At 40.7% G+C, this 21758-nt stretch overlaps 1 protein-coding gene across 5 annotated transcripts in view; it reads right to left on the bottom strand.

Moving 5' to 3' along the window:
- Positions 1-2286: 2286 nt before the first annotated feature.
- LOC147024560 (calcium uptake protein 3, mitochondrial-like) overlaps positions 2287-21758 on the bottom strand; it is a 41009-nt gene continuing 21537 nt past the window's right edge. For 3 of the 5 annotated variants that reach the window (XM_085884596.1, XM_085884597.1, XM_085884598.1), the window contains 8 exons: positions 20786-20827; positions 16107-16244; positions 14352-14446; positions 13656-13827; positions 12769-12877; positions 12484-12641; positions 11924-12020; positions 2287-2740 (listed from right to left, as the gene is read on the bottom strand). In XM_085884596.1, coding sequence (XP_085740722.1) covers positions 11955-12020; positions 12484-12641; positions 12769-12877; positions 13656-13827; positions 14352-14446; positions 16107-16244; positions 20786-20827 — 780 coding nt within the window. In that variant the 3' untranslated portion in view covers positions 2287-2740; positions 11924-11954. Of the gene's footprint in view, positions 2741-11923; positions 12021-12423; positions 12642-12768; positions 12878-13655; positions 13828-14351; positions 14447-16106; positions 16245-20785; positions 20828-21758 lie in introns of all 5 variants that reach the window. The other 2 variants (XR_015059083.1, XM_085884599.1) reach the window with 2 other exon arrangements.

Here is a 21758-nt window from a genome sequence, read left to right as displayed (position 1 = left end):
GCCAGCTGCCCATGACTCTCTGCACCTATATGGAAACAAAAAGAATTACTGTTTGGCAACTGGGGCTCCAGCTGACCCTGTCCCACAATGGCCTTCTCTACTTTTATGGTGACACCATTCTTTTGTAATGAGTAAGTACGGAAATAATTAGAAACGTATTAACAGATATCAGGGAACGAAGGTGCCAGAGGACCTCCACCACTTACTCACAAAGGGGAACCAGACACAGGCTTCAAATAATACATGATCCTTTGTGGACAGTAGGGAAGAGAACCAGGAAGGTACGGAAGCTGCAAGTTGTGCGAAGTTGGGGCGCAAATCAATGGTCTCTGTCTTGCTCGGCTTGTCCCACACTCACTGCCAGCCGCACTGCCACCATGTCATTCTGCCCGACTCACCTCTCTCCACTCTTCCATAGTGACTCCTTACACTCTCAAACCTCCACAGCTTCTGTGCATGGCCTTTTATCCCTTTCCCCTTGGCCACACCTGAGCATCCTTTGCTCATGGCCTGACAGCAGCCAATGGCGCAGCTTGCCCCTCACGCAGCAACAATGTCATGCAAACAGAGAGTACCTCCGGCACCACTTGAGCCAATGGCACGTTGTCTTGCAGTCCGACAATGGCATCCTGTTATCAGACCTCATTTTGGCTGGTGCCATGCTGGACTTCTTGCACTCAGAGCACGGACTGCAAGGGGGGTTATCAAACCTCATGTGGAACGCCAAAACGTCCAGCTCGACTCATTTCTACCCTTTCAAACCTTTTAATACCTTGTGGACCCCTTTGACCTTTTAAGACCCTTTCATCCCCTTTAGGCAGTTCCGACCCTTTAAACCTTAAACTACGTCCTTTTAGAACCTTTCGACCTTTTCAGACCTTTCAACCTTTACACCATTTGACCTTTACATCTTTTCAGATCTTTGACCTTTACACATTTACAAGTAGACCATTTCGACCTTTCATTTAGTACATCCTTCCATTTATTTGCCACACAAAATACACCACACAAAGCAAGTCCTGGTGAGCATCTGCAATTTCTGATTGCTCTTTCTTGTTTAAAATGTTTTTATTACTCGTTTTACTTTTTTTAATTGAAATATATAGTTGTTCTACTACTGATTTACAAATGTTGTCATGGAAACTTTACAGATGTGCTCACGTAATTGGACTGTAAATACTTTATAGATGATTTAACATTCCAAATAGTACATACTTTATTGAAATATGTGTGGGTTGTTGCTGTCACCGACTTCCTGATCATAGTCCACCGTTACTGCACCCATATAGATCTGATTGGCCCTCGGGCAAATGTGTCTCGTGGCCCCACCCAATCAGGCTGATTGGTAGTCGTCGTTCCATCCATCCCTCTGATCCCTTCCTATTCCTTAAAAAGGAAAGCAGTTTTGCGTACTTTTTGTGGAATCCTTTCAAGCTATTAAAATTACGATAGAAAAGGATGCTGCACCAAATAAAACTCTGTCGGATGGTACCAAAGTCATTGCTCTTGAGAGAGGCATCCTATCCCTTTCACAGTTGGCAATAAATACCTCGTCCGAAGATGATGATTGTTATTATTATTATTATGATGATGAATGAGATGAAGATTTGCCGGTTTGACCGATCTCGGTTTTTTGCTTTTTTATTTGCTTTTGCCATGGTCTGTTGCACTGAAAAAGGATTCCTGCTGAGACAATCAGCTGAACATACCAGGTAGGCTCTCAAAGTAGCCCAAGCGACTTTTTAGAGAAGATACTCCAACTTTAGTTTTGTATGTAAGTGGGTGGGACCAACATTTTTTTCCGAGAGATCCCTTCATCGAGAGTGCGAGCACACTCTCTGTTAGTATCTGCCATATGTAAATAAAAAGCATGCAAATGCAACATGAACAAAGGCTGGAAGGACAGCACAGTTGTCAACACAATTGCCTATGATCGATCTCAGGGTGGGGTCCAACTAGAAACGCTGTTCTAAGATGCATTACTGGTGTATTTGAAAGCATGCCAACTTGTTTTTTTCTAAAGAACCATCTGTACTCCTTTGTTTGATGGTCCCTTTCTAAAGAGAAAGTGTTTGTGTTTGTACTGGGCACAAGGGCCAACACAAGCTCTGAGAATAAAATAATTACGAATTGATGTTAAAATAGGACACAACTCCTAAAAGTGTCATAAGAAGTATGTTCAGGATTGATTAAGTTCACTATTTTTGTAAGAGTATGAGCGTAAATCATCACTATGATTTCATCTCTCATAACAGATATGAGCTTCAAAGAAAAATTCAAAGTTGATGTGTTTCATTAGTATTTTAATATTTGAAAAGAACAAATTTTCCTTTATCACAAACCTTTCTTCATAGCATGATACAGAAACATAATCATTGAACATACCTTGCAGAGTACAAGATGCACTAGATTAACATAGCACCAAACAGGGAATATAAAACATGCAGATTTTGCAACAAGAGGTTTGACAGGCTTTCAATAATAATAATAATATTTGGTCTTTGTTAAAAAATTTCTCCATGAAAGAAACTTTCACAGATCGCAATAAATAAAATGAAAAACAATCAATAAATATAAAAACATGGAATACATAATAAATTATATAATTAATATATAATCATGCTAGATAGAGACTTGGTGCCGTTGCCAAGTCTGTTCCGCTGAGCAGCTGAGCTTTAAATGTGGATCAGTTTCGGGATGCAAGGAACTGTCAAGAAGAGGTCTCTTTCAGTACTTGATGCTGGAGTGAAAATGTGGACAGATTGGAAAATCCATATGTTAGTAAACTTAGGATAAACATTGGAAAACATGATTTAAACATTCGTGGGTGACTTAAAAAATAAATGTGCTTCTGTTACGATCCTCCAAAGGCAAAACAGCCCTCTCTTCATGGATTTATTTACGGGGATTTACAACGAACTTCAATGCATGAGGAGGTCATTAGGCCAGTGAAGCCTGCACAATTGTACCAACATCTTAGGACAACACTCATCCCCACTACTTCTACATCTTATCCAACTCAATTTTAAAGCTATCCCCTTAGTCCACTGGCACTACTCTACCCTTGCAGGTAAGACTATTCCTTGCATTCACTACTCTAAATGAAAGACCCCTGCCTTACTACCATTCTAACTCTCCTATTCTTTACTCTTATACTGTTGTCATCCTAAGCTATTGTCGACAGTATGAGAGGAAGGTCGTTTACATCCAAAAATGAAAATGAAAATGAAAATACAGTGAATTCTCTTTATAAAGAACAGATACATTTTCTGGACGGGTTGGTCATTGTAAATGAAAAAAGCATTACACTGGCTAGGCACAAAACACGAGCTCTTCAAACTGTTCACTGCAGATCTAACTAACTTGACCACTCATCTGGTAACTGGTTACGAAACATGGCTTCACCAGTGAGATCCTGAAACCAAAACGGAAACCATGCAATGGAAGCACAAGGGATCACCGCCACCCAAAAAGTTTCACCCTAACTTTGAGCCAGCAAGATCATGGCCTCAATTTTCTGGGATGCCAAAGGCATCTTGCTGATTGGCGAAATGCCTCGCAAAACTACAGTCACCAGGGAATATTATACCAGCGTTGTACAGAAATTGCAGGAGGCCATCAAGAATGAAGATTGAGGAAGGTTGACCAAAGGTGTACTCCTCCTTCATAACAATGCACCTGTGCACTAAGCCCATGCTGCACAGATTACCATTTGTGATTGTTGCTTCAAGTATGTGGATCACCCCCCCCCCCAGAACAGCATGGATATGGCCCCCAGGGACTATTATCTGTTTTGACATCTCAAATCCCACCGATATGGCTGCCAAGTTGTCAACAAGTGTAGTATCCTGTGAGACGAGCTGATGACATGAGCTAAAGGATGTGTGGAATGAGCATGCACAAATAAAGCAGTCATAGAAGGGCATCTCCTCAAGTTAGGAAGCAGCACGTACCATTTTAAAAGTCCTTGGTGTGATTCAGCCGGGGTTCGAATGCCTACTGTACCTCCCAGACTCAGAAGATGCTCTAAACATTACCCTCTGCCCACTGGCTAATTTTATTGGCTGCTCTTAGAGCACCCTTATTCTGGACATTTCCATCTGTCTGTCTGTCCGCGAAACTTAGGTCAAGCCTAGGGGCTAAACCACTCAACCGATTCCAATGAAATTTGGTAGGTAGGACCAATTTCCTGGGAATCGTGTGCTTTCCAATATGGGACCCCGGGCCCTAGCAACGGAACAGCAACGGCCCTTTAAAGTGGTCCAAAAAAATCGAAAAAAATCCAAAAAAAATCGAAAAATCGAAGCTTAGAGTTCTGTGTGCAATCTATGTCGCTCCCTTCATGCCAATTTGCAGCCCTAACAAAAAATATTTGTAGGAGGAGATAGGTTTTGGGCGAGTTCATGTCGAACATTTCAGAAACGGTTAATTACGAATATCTCTAAGAGAAAGAGTCTGATTTTGATGAAACTTGGGTGAAATGTGTACAATGTGGCGAGCATGTACACAAAAATGAATGGTTGCTCTGCACATCTCCGTTGCTTAGCAACAGCTAAAATACTTTATCATACATTGTACACTTATTGTGGACTGTACAAAAAAAATCAATACCTCCGAAACTGGACCTCCGAGGGACCTGGTTTTTTTGTGCCCAAGGAGAATGTCTTACAGCATCATATAAAAAAATAAAATCTTTAGAGAATAGATAAATGGAATTACCAGGGCTGCCATTTGTTAGTCTCTTTGGAAACATGCCTGAAATTTCACAAGGTGGGTTTCTGGGCGGAAACTAAGAGGGCTGTGATAATCATATTTATTTTGCTAAATTGATTGATAGCATGTACATGAATATTGGCGAGTCGCGTCGGCCAGCTTTCCATCGAGAGCGAGCAGCCATGTCGCCCACCGGCTTGTTCTGATTATTACCCTGCACGCATAGCGCAAAGTGGGGTGAAGCAAAAGTTGGTTCACTCTGTCTGTCTATATGAGGATGCCACTCGATGATTAAGGAACTACTTAATTATCCTGCCCCCCCCCCCGGAGGGAGGGTGCGGGTTGTGTGTCTGTCTATTAGCAACTTTATGGCAAAACGGCTTTAGCAAACACTATCAAATTTAATCCACAGGTGGGCAATGAACCTTGGACGACCCCATTAACTTTTGGGTCCAACTGGATCAAAGGTCAAGGTCACGAAAAGATCAAAATCGTTTTTCGCTCATAACTTCGTCAAAAATGATCTGATTTACTTCAAACTAAGCTTATAGTGAACCTTATTATATTTGTCACTTATAATCCTACCCATTCCTATAGTTAAAAATGCATATTTGTGAAGATCGGTATGGTCCGAAGTTTTGGGGGTCATGGTCATCGGTCAAAATTACATATTTTCCATTATAAATCAAACAAGTGGTGCCAGGCACAACAAATCCCACCCATTTAAGGCATAAAGTTATTTTGGGGATCAAATTTAAATTTGATACATCCTTAACCTGAATGTTGATTATAAGGAATAGAATAAGGAATATTTTAGTCTTAGTTTGAAGTCAATTAAACCATTTTTGACGAAGTTATGACCGTAAAATGATTTTGACCTTTCAAGGCCATGTAAGGTCAAAGGTCATGGTGTCAACTGAAAGTCAATAAAGGACTTGATATATGTCTGCCATAGTAAACACGCACATTCATATCCTTTTTTGATTTATAATGGAAAATTTGTAATTTTGACCGATGACCATGACCCCCAAAACTTCGGACCCTACCGATCTTCACAAATATGCATTTTTAACTATAGGAATGGGTAGGATTATAAGTGACAAATAGAATAAGGTTCACTATAAGCTTAGTTTGAAGTAAATCAGATCATTTTTGACGAAGTTATGAGCGAAAAACGATTTTGATCTTTTCGTGACCTTGACCTTTGATCCAATTGGACCCAAAAGTTAATGGGGTCATCCAAGGTTCATTGCCCACCTGTGGATTAAATTTGAGTGTTTGCTAAAGCCATTTTGCCATAAAGTTGCTAAAAGACAGACAGACAAACAAACAAACAGACAAACAAACCAGACAATTACAATATCCCGCTCCCTCCCTCTGGGGGGTGGGATAAAAAGGTTAGGAATATGCGTGTTTACTACGGAAGACATATATCAAGTCCTTTATTGGCTTTCATTTGACACCATGACCTTTGACCTTACGTGGCCTTAAAAAGGTCAAAATCATTTTATGGTCATAACTTCGTCAAAACTGGTTTAATTGACTTCAAACAAAGATTAAAATATTCCTTATAATCAACATTCAGGTTAAGGATGTATGAAATTTAAATTTGATCCCCCAAATAACTTTATGCCTTAAATGGGCGGGATTTGTTGTGCCTGGTTTCAACTGAATTTTATATTTTTAACACTGGAGAACATGAACCGGAGCAGGAACATGCAGTTTAGGAGAACTTTGGCTCTGAAATTGGCAAATTTACAGAGTCTCGTCCCGAACACACATGACACTCCTGATATAGCAATTGCTTCAGTCTGGATTTCAGTCTGGCAGTCAAACAAATTTGAAAATCATTCCAAACAGGAAACTTACTTTGTTAGGAATGATGATATAAAGGACACAAACAACAGGCATGAATAACTAATTTAACATGTTAAATAAGCTGGTGTAAAAGAGGGTGCATCAATGGCGGTAAACTTCTGATTCAATTTCTTGTTTTTTCAACAGCCTTCAAAAAAAAAAAAATTCAATTGTATTTTATACTTGAACACTGGAGAACACAAATTGCCTTGTTTGCACTTCCAAAAACTTCCCGTATAATAGTACCGGTACTTGGGCAAAATTCTACGCCGTCTCGACCAATAAAATTTGCCGCACACTCTGAGGGTGGAGCACTCGGGAGATTCAGATAAAAAATAGTGGCACCTGGTGATGCAATCATCGAGCAAACTTTGTCCAAAAGATCTGTTTCTTTAGTGCATTCTTTTCTCAAAGATCACTCCAAAATCTTCAGTTTCTCTGAAAAGAGTTGTCAGAAAGTTCAGCTCTGGACTGTACCATTTGACCCATCGGCTTCGTATGGTTGCCATCACACCAGTTGTTCAAAGGTCACGAACAAAGCTAATTTAGATTGTGCTCAGAAACGCAAAGCAAGAGTTGAAAAAAACCCTTCCCATGTCCTTTTTCTCAAGACTGCATGGGGTAAGGTTTACTAGGAACTCTCTTGTTTGCTTTATATTTTTCCTTCTTCTCTATCGGCCCAATAACTTTCATATAGCGCTTGTACAAGGTGTTCATTTTAGAAAAACACCACACACACAATTTTGAGCATTCCATAGCTACAACCACAAACAGTTCATTTATTATACAATAGTGACAAAACTTTTGACCTCCCTATATTACCATCCCCCACCAACTATGCCCCTTGTTTGCCCATTAATTCTCTGTCTGTCTCTGGTCACTCTGTCTGTCTGTCTGTCTGTCTCTCTCTCTTTTCCTCTGTACTCATCCCTCACATTCTCACACCTGCCTTTCTCTCTCCCATCCTTCCACTTTCTCTTGCAGGATAGCAGGAAGGCTCAGAAGTAATGCACTCACCTTTGAGCTGTCTCATCGATGTTCGATTCCCGACCTGACTACTAAATGTCACCCTGGTGTCTCAACAGGTGTCATGCAAGATTTGATTATCATTAAACTACGAGTAAAGTAAAAACCAAGATCCTTATGAAAGAGGCACATCACATCGATGAGCACATCGTCCATCCAATGGGATGCTCTGCTGGGGATCTGTCTGCAGGTATTTGCTCGTGGATGTTAAGCATCCCTTGGTGTATTTCACAAAGAGAGTGTGACTGTGACCAATGCACAGGCTAATTTTCTAATTATTCCCATAACCTTCGGGGGGTACTGCTTCAGTCGCACAGCTGTGCTTTCAGAAATTATGCAAACCAGCAGAGGGTGGAGTCATCAGCAAAGAGATAAAGAGGATTTTCCAGAGAGTCGGAGAGATCATTGATGAAAACCAGAAAAATAACAGGGCCCAGAACGCTACCTTGAGGAACTCCAGCCTGGACAGGAAGAGGGGATGAAAGAACTCCATTTAGGGCCACACGTTGACTGCGACAGGAGAGGAAGTCTGCGAGCCATGAGTGGAGATGGCCTTGGATACCATAGGAAGAGAGTTTGGTGAGTAGGGCAGGGTGCCAGACTGTGTCAAAAGCACACGATATGTCTAGGGATATGGCTCTGATCTGGCATTGAGGACCTCCATCCAATGTTGGGAGAGCAGAAGCAGCATATCCAAGGTAGAGTGACCTGGTCTGAAACCAAATTGATGATCAGAAATCAAGCCATTGGAGAAGAGGAAGGATTTAATGTCTGAAGTGATGATGGATTCCATAACCTTGCTGATGGTTGGGAGAAGGCTGATTGGTCTATAGTTGCAAGGATCTGTTTTTGCACCTGTTTTGTGCAGAGCAGAAATGTTTCCTGATTTCCAAGCAGATGGCAGATTACCTTGAGCAAATGAGAGGGTGAATAGAACAGAGAGAGGGTGAGCAAGAGCAGAGGAGCAGGTTTTTAGGACATGTGGGCTGATGCCGTCTGGACTGGTTGCAGAATCTGAGTCGAGGTTTGACAGCAAGCTCTCCACCTTGTCAGAAGAAAAGGACACAAAGTCCATGGACAGTTGGGTGTGACTGGGTAAGGTGGGTAGAGAAAGCGATGGGTTTTTGACACAAGATTTTGATGCAAACACCGAGTTTAGGATTCAGCTTATTCACGTGCGGTATCAGCTGTGCGGCCATTTGAGGTAAAGAAGGGGATCAAGGGGGAACATACATGAGAAACAGATTTGATTAGACACCACCAGGATTTGAAGGAGGGAGAGAGGTTTGAGAGTTCAGACTTAAGCTAAGAAAGATGTTGTTTTCTGGCTCTCCTGAGGGTAGATACACACTTGTTCAGAGCTTTCTGGAAGGAACTGAGATTACCCTCAGTTGGGTTTGCTTTCCATGAGGCAAAGGCACGTTGTTTCAGGACAACTGCCTCACCACAAGCTTCAGTGAACCAAGGGCGGGAGGAAGGGTAGGACAACTGAAGACGAGAGGGGATAAATCTGTGCATGAGGGAGAGCAAGTTTCTTTGACAGAATTCCCAGGATGAGTTGATGTTGGAGAAAGTGGTGATGGGAGACTAGTGTAGAAGTTTGATGGCTGCTTGGAGACCCTACCAGTCGGCTTAAGTGAAATGCCAGACTCGACGGCGCTGAGGCAGTTCTCTGATAACAGCCAGAGAGATGTCCACTTTGACAAGGACGTGGTTGGAAGAACCGATTGGAGCGAAGGAAGAACAGCAGATATATTCTTGGAAATTTGTCAAAATCAGATCCAGAAGAGATGGAGTATCGTTGGTTGAGATCCGGGTCAGGAAATTGACCGATTGAGACAGTCCCAATGAGTCGCAAAAATCTTTTGCTGAGGTGCCATGACAGGTGCGAGAGGTACCCACACCTAGCCAGCTGGCATGATAACAATTGAAGTCACCACATATGAGGAAGAGAGAGTTTGGATGAGAAGATAGAAGTTGGTCCATGTTTTCGGATAGTGAGGTGTAGATGAAGTCATCACTGTTTGGTTGACGGTACAGCACACATATAAACATGAGGTGGGAGTGGAGGGAAAGCCGTAGCCAGAGGTATTCCTGGGGGTGTGGGCGAGTGAGGGCAGTGCATGGAGAGTGAGGAATAGAGTCTTTGATGAAGAAAGCAACTCCTCCACCAGGACGAGGCTCAGGTCTGTCATACCGAAGGAGGGAGTAACCAGGGGGAGTGACTTGGGAGTCAGAGATGTCTTTAAGTAGGAAAGTTTCTGTTCGGCAGATTATGTCTGGTTTGTCAGTGGCAAGCTGCTGGTTCGATGAAATTTACCAGGAAGAGGGGAGAGAGACACATGGTTGCAGGAGGTGTATGGATAGAAAGGATACAAGGAAAATTATTATTTTTTGATGGATCTTTGAAGAGTTGGTAAGATTTGGGAATGGAAGGTTGTAGGAAGAAATCGTGAATCTAATGGCAAGAGAGGGTCAGCTCAAATAGAAGAAAGATGGTGTGCCGGCAGGAGGAAGAAGAGGAAGAAGAAGAAGAATCAGGACTTGTGGGTATGCAGGGAGACAGATAGGTTTTTTTTTCTTTTGAGTTTTAGATAAGAAACAGAGTATTTAGTTGGGAGGGATGGGGGGCGTTGGGAAAGTGTGGAAAATAGGAATTGAAGGTAATAGGGAAAGAATACAAATAAAAACGATCGCACATCTTGAGGGGAAGGATGGGTAGGCCTCAAGGAACCCGGTAAGACAAGGTTGACGAAAACTCACAAAATAGCACAATTTTTGAAACAAAACCAAACTAGGAACCCACACAAACATGTAGGTGAGAAAATAAACAGTTCAAACGTGACATATCATGACTGGAAACATAACTTTGAAAAGTCGGCAAAGACCCCTGAGAGAGACCTGCCGTTTCTGCAAACCCAGAACTGGAAGTCAGAGGACTTGCAAACCCACTTAAAAAATTAAATAATTATCATCTCCAGATCTGGATTTGGATCTTCACAAAGAATCAATTTGTCCTGGTCACACACCCAACCTGTCCACCAAATTTTGTCCGAATCCGTCCACAACTTTTTGAGATATCGTGCTATATACCGTTTTTGAGCCCAATCTCTCAATGGTGAATAATCACTTAAAAAATTATAGTAGCCGGATCCGGATCCAGATCTTCAGCAAAATCTAATCAGTTCGTCCTTGTCACACACCCAACCTGCCCACCAAATTTCGTTTGAATCCGTCCACAACTTTTTGAGATATCCTGCACACAAACAAACAAGCAAACAAACAGAGAGAGGTGAAAATGTAACCTCCTTCACCTATGGTGATGGAGGTAAATATGCACCAACAAACAATAAGTAACGTCCTCATCATGTTTTTCTGTCCAACATTTCCCTTGGTGTGCTCCATTATTGATGACTGTTTTACCATGACAGGTCAACCAGCAGAACAATCAATGATAACAGTAAAATTTGGTTAAAAAAAAAATCACATTTTAAATTTTCGGTTGCTTACATTAGCAGTGGTCATTGCACTCAATATGTGCCTTTTCTGATCCATAGCTCGTTTTAAAAATGAATTATTGTTGATCTCTTTCAGAAGGAAATTTTACATCAATAATGAGAATAAAAAGTATTCAGGGTTGACAATTTTTTGACCTTGACCAAATTTTAGTCATGACATAATTTAACATTGTTCACCATAACTCGACTAAGGTTTGTCTGATCAGAACTAAATTTCTCTCTGGAGATCGCCAAGAATAAGGCACATTTATGCTTCATTCATATCATACCCCTCTGGGTTAAAAGTCAAGGTCAAATGGTGGACTGAAAAATAAAAACGTTTTTTTTTGTCATCGCTCAATTTTGCCAATCTGCACTGAAGTTGTATACCTGATATTTGATTTGTGCCCTTGACCTACTTTTTTCAGATTGAGAGCAAATAACAAAAAACACGTTTTTGATCACAACTTGAATAATTTTCCTCGATTTTCATGATATTGGGTTTTTTTGTATACATTGTAGATGGGAGCACATTGTATTAATTTACTCTTTCCCTAAATGTGGAAGGTCACGGTGATACGGTGATTCAAAAAAAAAAATGCCATCATTGGATCAAGGGCGCTGGGGGAGGCTTACCCTTGGCGATCGTTTTGCGATCGCAGATATCTAATTGGTTGTTCACACTGTAGTGTGCCCAGACATTATCCATCACTGAAGCCAGTGTTAAATTTAGCTCTGAGCAATTCGAAACAAGCCCAAAATGTAATCCACCAAATCTCTCTCCAATAGCAACCCAAGTGACAATTTTCCCAAAATGTACACCACGATACCTTATAGATATTTTCAAGATCCTCAAAGCTCTCATTTCAACATCTCTCGCCGAACACAAGACTTGAATGCAGCCAACCCCTGTAGACGTTTATAAACCTATGGGATGATGCACAAAAAAGGTTTGGAGTAGACAAACCTTACAAATAGACAATAAAATGCAATTTCATCAGCTTAGAAATATTAATGATTCCATGCTATCTCCCCATTGAAGAGTATTGGTTCATTCTCCCACCCTCCACCCAATATATTCTTCCTCCAGACATGCATGTGTATTTTTATCCATTTCCTACATGTGTTAAAAGAAAGCAATGAGAAAAATACCCATCTACATTTTCTTGTATTTCCCATCAAGTTAGCCATTACATGTCTCTATCCTGGTCTATTTCTGAATTCCTATCAATGACTGGTATGGGTTTTCTTTGTTACATAGGGTTTGATAGCTGAGTAACCTCAATACGCGAAGATGACACTAGGTCTCAATCATAATCCTCATCTCAACCTTTGAGTAATTTAGTCTTCAACTCCACCACTTGCCCTCCCTCCTCCCTCAACGTCTAACCCGTAAACCACGCTGTTGCCGGTCAGCAATGACTCCAAGGAACTCCCGATAGGCGAGACGGTTATCCCCATCGTTGTCAAATAGTGTGAACACCGTGCGCACGAGATGTGGAGAGAGATCGTGACCAGTTGTAACTTGCACTGCACGCTGGAACTCTTCTGCACACACATTACATTTATTCACTTGACCATCTTGTGATCAAAATCAGGCACTCATCAATAAGTTAATGGAGGAATCCAAGACTTTCTTACATCTTAATAAACATTTGTGTAGAAACGGTTGTACCTTGATTCACTGCATTACTGGCTACAGTGTACATTTGCATGGCAATGGTGAAGTCCTCCAGGTTGTTGAGGAACTGAAAGAATGCACGAAATTCTTCAAAAGAAATCCCCTGGAAATTAAAGATTTCAGAATAAGGGATGGGAAAGCTGGGGCTTGGGAACAAGTCTGTCATCTACGTCCTGGTTTTATAGTCTGATCATTTGGTTGACCACATGTTTTAGTGTCTATTTCATTCGTTGGTTTAATGAGTTCATTTTTTTTTGTCACAAGGTTTTTGAAACAAGTGGATGACTGAAAATTTTGTTTTTTTAGGACTATTGATGTACATATTACATTCACAAGAAGGCATAAGTTTTCTCCTCCACTCCTTCTTCCCTTTGCCAAATGTTACTCATCTCTTCTTTTTCTGTCTTTTACCCCTTTGCTCCCACTGACCTAGCTTTTCTCCACTTTGTACACCTTCCTTTTTCAGATTAACTTTTCTCAATTTACACCCCAACCATGATATTTTCTACCCCCATTAACCCTCCACAAGCCCAAGTCTTCCCAAATTTCCAGTTTTTCCTTTATGAGAGTTTGCTTCTGTATTCATCTTGTCCACCCCGTGTGTCCTCCCCGACCCCACATTTCTCCCCACATCCATTATTTGTCCAAGTCTCCCTCTATTTTGTCCCTCATCCCTGTTGTTGGCATGTTTCTCCCCTCTCTTTCTACTTTCCTTTTGTTATGTTGCATCCTGATCCGTTCTATGTTCTCGCTCCCCCACGAGCCTCGATTTTGTATATTTTAAAAAACACACCAACGCTGCATTCCGCAGGTACTATCTGTGACCTCTTCAGCTCATCCAATGATGAAAGGAACACGAGTAAATAGCCAATATGCCGCACCTTTTCTTCAGGTAGATGTTGACGAAGGTTCTTAAGGAAGGCCTCTTGTTCCTTCCTATCTGTGTAGCATAACAATGCACGTGCAAAATCCTCCTCAGAAATGAAGGGTAACCCTTTTGAATAGGACAGGAACTCCAGCTCCAGTACCTCGGTTTGTAAGTTATCCATGAAACTAGGGAAGTGGTGGAGAATGCAGGAGAATCAAGAATAAGAATTTTTTTTTTGTTGTTATCAATGGAAGATGAAATTCCAGGCTGGAACTAAATAGCAGACCTACCAGTCATATGTCAACACATCTGAAATTCATCAAATTTATTCATCAAAATACATCATGTATTAATAAAAAAAAAAAACGAAAGTTGCGAGCATCCAGTCACTTAATCTCAGCACAAAACATAAGATCACGATAGTGATCCTGTTTACTTTGCGTGTTTTCCCCATGTGTAAAGGTAAATAAATCTCAAAAAGTTGTTTGTTCGTATAATGTGCACACTTGGTTATGTTTCCATCCATCTATATCTCTCTATCTCTCTCTATCTCTCTCTATCTCTCTCTCGTGAGTTATTTTACTGCCATCGTGGTCATGTGATATTGTATGTTGTGCTCTAATTTTCATGCTTTTAAGAAGTACCAAGAGCGACAGTAAAATTATGGGACATCATTTGGGAGACTTCTTAAGTTTGAGATGCAACTTACTTGTAGAAGTCTGTGTAGTTCAACTCTGCCTTTCCTTTCTTGCCAAAAAGATGAATGAGCAGTGTTGTATTCACATTGATATATTCATCAGGGTTCTACATCAAAGAAGAATACAAAAAGTTCATACGCTGCTCAAACCATATTGGATTCAATTAAAGTTTTTGTAAAAAATTCAATGGTAATCAGAGCTTAGGTTTTAACATTTTTTTTTTTTTTTACCTTTTAGACCAAATTAAATAATACAGGTTCTTTATAAAATGTTACGGGCCAAGTATGGGTTCAAGATAGAGGATTGTGATGGTAAAAGTAAAACTGCTGAACTACAATTAAGGCAATATTTAACCTCGCCAAAGGATAGGGTATTGCATTTGGGTCCGTTTGTCTGTCTGTCTGTCTGTCTGTCTGTCCGCACAGAACTTTTGTGTTTTTCTCTGCAACCGCTTATCGGATCGAGACAAACTTTTCACCATTGGTGCGACTACTCATGTGGAATGTTTTAATGATATGTATGATGCTATAGGTCATGTGGTGTGGCAGCCATATTGGAAAAACGGAAAAATTTAGGACTTCTATCTCTGAAACTGCACCAAGGAAAAAAATTGAAACTTGGCACATGGCAAGCACTCCTCATGGGAAATGAGTTTGATTTTTTTTTATGTGGTCATAGGTGCCCTTGTTATGACTTCCTCATTGCATATGTGGAACGCTACATCCAATCAGTATGAAATTTTTTGAGGGTCATCTCGGGATAAAATGGTCTACAGAAAAAAAAAAAATTCATTACGTCATCAGTCACGTGATTCGGCAGTCATATTTTATTTTTTTATTTTTAATAACCTTCAAAAATATTTTCCTCTGAAGTGGTCTAACAAATTGAGGCGAAACTTTACACGTATGACCGCCTGTCCATGAGGAACAAAAGGTTCACACATATGATGCCATATGTCACATGGTTTGGCAGCCATATTGGATTTACCCTTAAGCCTATAAAAATACACCACTCAGAAGAAGTCCTGGCGAGGATCTGCAATCTCTGATTGCTCTTTTTCTTGGTTGACTGATATTATGCCTGGATCAAGTTCAGTTAAGAGTTTCTTTCACCAACAACCAAAGTAGAAAATTGAGATTTATTTATACTCTTTTATTTACTGTAACCAGAGGCTCATGGGGGAGCTTGTACTTGTACCACATGTCGAATAAAGATATTAATACACATTATTGTACTTGCACGTGAATTGCAAAGACGTTAATAGACTGCAATGAACAAACGTGAATGGTGCATCGAATTTGAACCTCGGTTCCCTGCAAGGGTTCAGATGGGTGTGCGAACAAGACAAACTTGTTTTCTGTTTGACAAAGGGAAGTGAGGGTGGACATTCAATTTTGGAATACCATTAAAAATTTGGAGAACCACAGACCCACTGTTTGCCTCGTTTAGGTAGAATCAGTACGCAATTTAAAATATGTATTCGTGAAGAATATGCTGCACAACAGAAGGATTAATTGAGTGGTGGGATTGAATTTTACGTGAAAGAAGAAGAAACAGGTAAGCTGAAAAATGAAGCCATAATAAATAGTTTTGAGGAGTGAGAAAATACAATAGAATGAGGGGTGAGAACAGAAAATGAGACAGTAAGATCTTTGAAATGATGAGAAACGGTAATTGAAGCAAGCAATGAGTTAAAGAATATGGGAAAGCCAAGGAAAGTGATGAGAAAAAAAAAGCACAACGGCAATGAAAAGGTTTTTCCCCACCTCAGCAAGCCCAGGAAAGAACAGCCTGCCAGCACCGTGACGTACGGCATCCCAGCACGAATGCTCTCCCCCCTCCCAACCTTTCCCTGATCCCTCTGCATCTCCCTGGCCCCCGACCCCCCACTGGCCACAGAACACCTGTGAGGCCACGAGGGATGGTGTCGGAGGGGAGTGCAAGAGGCATAAACTGCAATTTAAGAGTCAAAACAAAATAAATGCAAAAATAATATCAAAACATTATGACAAAGGATAGACTAATGATGAAAAATCAATCACTGCATCATTGGTTACGACCTTCCTCATTCTTAGGGTTCATATTACCTTACAATTAGATGAAAAAGATCCACTTATTATTTCAGATTATTTTAAGCTCTGGTTACCAGAAAACTACACTGAAGGCATTTGATCTATCATGCCTGTGCTTCAGCGACTTAATCCACCAATTTACTCATCTTCATTGTCCTAATCCCATTCTTACCAGGGAAATTATTCTAAATCAACATCCATATCACTTTGATAATCCGCTGAAGCAATGTCCCAACTACCAGTACTTTTGTACTCACTTCACCAACTTCAGAAGGTTAACAGGTTGAGTCAACCCCACCTGCTGTTAATTCAATGGCCGACAGGGGCTCAAACTCAGGAAAATGCAAAAATAATAAGATCCTAAGCCAACACCAGGCTTGCTTAGTTTACGATCTGATGGGGTTCTTCAAATTTATACCAATTAAGTCACTCTACTTGATCAAACATTTTTCAAGAGGACCGGTATAATATGTGTTGGATTTTCAGTTGTTCCTACCGGACCAAGTTCCATTCAACTTTGATCCCAAGTACTATTAAGTCCTTCAAAAAATAAAATAAAACAAGTCAAAATCGACCCAGATCTACGAGTACATGCCTTCCCAAATAAAATAATTTCCTGGCTTCACATCAGCTTCAGATCTGCTCATGCTCTTGCAATTTTGAACTAGAACGGCACTCGGGAGAAAACATACATCCACAAGCTCACCAGTTTACATTTTGTATCTCGCTGATAGGCCGGATCTGCATCTGGACCTTAACCAAGATCGAATCGGCTTGTTCTTGTCATCTCATCAACTCATCCACCAAGTTTTGTCAAAACCCGGCCACAACTTTTTGAGATATCGTGCTATATATATAGTTTTTGGTCCCATCTTTCAATGGTGAAAAATCACTTTAAACATCGTCGTATTCACATCCAGATTTTCACCAAAATCTCACCAATTAGTCCTTGTCACACACCCAACCTGTGCACCAAGTTTCATCTCAATCAGTCCTCAATTTCTTTTGAGATATCCTGCTCACAGACAAACAAACAAACAAACAAACAAACACAAACGGGTGAAAACATAACCTCTATCCACCTTCGGTGGCAGAGGCAAAAATCAAAAAAGGAAAAGGGTGTCAAAGTGAAAATGGTGGCAGATACCTCATATGTATAACACCCAGAATATGGCCGCGAGAAAGGTAGATTATAGCAATAAGGGGCTAAAAGGAGACGACCACTTTGGGTGACTAAGAAAGAGCGTTCTATGATTTATGACTTCAGGCAGGTATTTTTGGTTTTTCGTAATAAAAAAGGCAGCCAGCAATTGCAAAATGATCTACAAATGGCAAGGAATACAGCAAAGTACATGCACTACGATGTGCCTACTCCACGGTGATCTGTACCCTTCAATCCAATATGACTGCAAGTGGTTTTCCTTTTTTTAAATTTCGAGACAAAATTTTAATGTATTGCCAGTGGGGCAGAGTGGGGGCCACAGGTCAATATGACTACAGCAAATAGGATTTTTTTTTTTGAATGAACAGGAAAAGATTGAGAAAAGAACGAAGGAAATATTAATCTACAAATAAAATGGTTGGGTTATGTTAGGTAAGTTTAATGGGGGTAGAAAATGTTGTGGATGTGGATGGTTGGGTATACCCCTTTTGAACTTGTTTTTTTTAAATTTTAGCATTCATCTGCAGTTTTTGGAATAGCTTGTACATAAACGACATGCAGGAGAAAAGCATAGGGAGACATCATACCTTGACTTGAATTAAAAGTATTTCTTCTTCTCCTCCTCTTCCTCCTCTTCTTCCCTTTATAAGGGGTGAGGTCCAATGGCACCAAGCTTCTGCCCTGCCTCGACCATGATACTCATCTCCCTCTGTCCTCAACCAACTCACTCCACTCGACAAACCACCCATACCTTACGGATATCTCTCCTCGCACAATCCTTCCATCTTAACCACGGTCTACCTCTTTTCCTTCTATCTTGCGCCCTCAACCTATCTGCTCTCTTTGCCACTCTCTCTTCCCCAATCCGCACCAAGTGTCCACCCCATCTCAGCCGGAATTTCCCCAATCTCCCTGTCAAGCTCATCTGCACACCAACCTCCTCCCTCAGTTCATCCATCCTCCTCCTCCTATCCACCCTCTTCACTCCCACAATCCTCCTGACCCAGCTGTTCTCTAAAACCTGCAGCCTCTGCTGTCTTTTTGTCAATGCCACCGTTTTCACACCATTAGGGTACGCCGGCATTACACACGACATCAGAACCATCCCTTTCCATTTTCTTGATATCTTTCTGTCTGCCATTAATCCCTTCACCCTCTTCCATACATTCACACCCACCTGAATCATCCTCTGCACATCCGTCTCCAACTTACCATCCCCAGGCACTGTTCTCCCCCAGATACTCAAACCTATTTCCCTGCCTGATCTCCTTCGCATCTAACCTGATATTCATTTATTTTCTCTGCTGCCTAACCTCCATCACATCTGTCTTCTCCATACTCATTTTCAGCCCATACTTCCTAAATGCCTCCTTCCACTCCACAGCACTTCTTGCATCTCCCGCCTACTCTGTACCACAACAAGCAGATCGTCTGCATGCAACATCTTCCCCATACTACCCCTCCTGTTTACCTTCCTGCTTACCAGCTCCATCACCATGATAAATATGAGTGAGCTGAGAGTGCTTCCCTGCCTCAAACTGATGTTCACACTGAACTCCTCAGACACCCTCAGACCAACCAAAACTCTTCCCTCATTCCCTTGTACATCCCTTCCACCAACATAACTTCTGCTTCTGGCAATCCCATCCACATCAGTGTCGCCATCACCATCTCTCCCAGTACAGTGTCGCAGGCCTTCTCCAGGTACACAAATCCCAATGCCATTTCAATTCGAATAAAATTAAAAGGACATTTGTATAAAATTGACATGTACATATGGGATTTGAACCTAAGATCACAGCATCATAAGCCATTGGTTCAGATGGAAATACCTACTAAACAAACCAACCCATATTAAATGGCTCTCCATCTTTGTTCTTTCCAGGAGGTTCCCATTCATTAAAATAAAATAACTTTTCATACAAAAGCAGACAAGCCTAATATGCCACAATATCTCAGGTGTAAACAACTTCCTACTTATGTCTCGGTTTTTTCAGGTTATTGCTTTAGAAAAAAGAGATAAAGAAAAACAGTCAGTCTAGTTTGTCAGTCATTGGAGTTACAGTGCCTAAGAGCAGCCATGAGTGCTTTGTAATGATAAACATCACCCAGGTTAGCCATGGTCTTTCAGTGCAAAAACAAAACTGAACAAACAGCTCTTGCAACATGTTTCACCAATATCTAAATTCATATCACATTCTAACTCAAAGTACAGCCCTGATCAACTTGCTTCGACAATCTTCCTGATTTGATTAATCTTTCCTTCTTTTCCAAGTTTCTTCAAACTTGTTTACTTTTTCTGGTCTTTGTGTAAGTCTGTTAACAAGACATCTCAAAATTGAGTGGGCCTACAGTGCCGATAGAAAGCCTCCACCCCCTTTCAAAATTTTCACCTTTTGTTGCATCATAGCCTGGAAATAAATTGCATTAAATCAGATTTTTTTTTTTCCCCCACAACGTTACCCACAATTTCCAAGCGAAAAACAAGTTCTACAAATTTAAGAAAATTAATGAAAAGCACAAAACGAGAATATCTTGGTTGGATAAGTTGGTTGGTTCAAAAGTCTGGCACTCAAAAAGGCAATCAAGCATAGCATGTGCACCTGCCCTCCCCTTGTCTACCTGTAATTTGATCATGGAATGGTGTTCTTCCTTGTGAAAATGTTTGCTCGACATGGTGACATTTCACCAAATTCCAGAATTGACTTCTACATAGGCACAGCTACACGTACCACCACAGCACCACAAGTGGGACAATTGGGTTTTCAATACTGAGCTTTTAGCTGAATTTTACCACTGACCAGGAGTAAAACCAAACTTGTACCAATCGATGATTTAAAAAGGCAGACTCGGTGGCATAATGGTTTGAGTGTTCTCTTGGAGTCTGGGAAGTTGGCCGTCAGTGGTTCTAAACCCTGGCTGAGTCATACCAAGAAAGACTTTTAAAATGGTACGTGCTGCTTCCTTGCTTGACACCCAGGATTTAAAAAGGACAGAGCATGGCCAAACAATTATTAATTGGTAACACCTTGTAAGGGAACTTGTATAAATTCACTGCTGTTTCATCCAATTTCAATAACTTTTTAGTTTTTTTCCCCCATTTCTGCATAATTCCATCATGATTTGCGTAAAAATGATGGAGAATCCATAAAGGTAGGCAGGTCTGTGGTATCGGATTAAATTGGTGAAAAACTGCTCAAATTATACGTACATCTCTCATGTTGGGATGCCGGTATCCGTACAACTTCAAACACTGCAGCACCAGACACAAGTGGAAAGGGGACAGGAGAAAAAGACAGGAATAGAAAATGGAAAATAATCAGATGTAGAAAACCAAACATAGGAAGGTATATAAAACAGGAAAGGAAATAGCAGGGAAAGGCAGGATGATCAGTTTAATGTGTAATAGTGGGGATGAGGACACCAGAGATCACTACCACGCTTGTGAAAGGGAATTTTTCAAGATGGTCCTATTAATTTTGACCCAACGAACACGAATCTGAAGTTTACCTAAACAGCTGACCCATCTACGGGTTAGGGGGAAGTCAAGTATTGGGTCAACCAGAGGTCAAATTTCAAATTGGTATCAACCTCATCATCTTTGGTATCAAAATAAAAACTGTGAGAAGACAAACACTTTAGTCCAATTTTTGAATAGTTTTGCTCAAATTTGACTTATTTTTAAGGTCAGAATCGGTAATTAGGTCAATTTTTCAACATCAGTAAATCTAGGCGTGTTGGTATCAAAATGAATGTATTGATAAGACAAATTATTTAAACACATAACTAGATGTTTCATCACATTACATAACAAAATAAATGAGATATAATTAAACATACTGTATTAATATAAACTATGATGAAATACCTTTTTTTTTTACAAAGCAATTTTGTGCAAAGCCTGTTTTCCCTAATGTCTATTTCTCTGTTTTCAGACAATGCATTGGACTCTGTGTGTTATCTGTGAAAGAGACATTGGGGAGAAAGTTCACCGTCCCCTCTCAAGCAATGATTCCGCTCACGTGTCCACATATCAGGACTTTTGACACCAGCACAATGATTCAAGATGTTGGGTGTAATGCAAGTGAAATTTGACACTGAATATCCCGAACTGTGAAAAGAGAAAAGGGCATCATGGCATGCATCATGCCAGAGGCAATTATCGGCCAACAAACTACAAAAGA

Source organism: Eptatretus burgeri, chromosome 6 (genome assembly GCF_056783735.1).
Source record: "Eptatretus burgeri isolate ZD-2024b chromosome 6, Ebu_testis_v1, whole genome shotgun sequence".
NCBI classification, from domain to species: domain Eukaryota; kingdom Metazoa; phylum Chordata; class Myxini; order Myxiniformes; family Myxinidae; genus Eptatretus; species Eptatretus burgeri.
The sequence above is the reverse complement of the archived record's forward strand: the minus strand, read 5'-3'. Positions and strand labels throughout refer to the sequence as shown.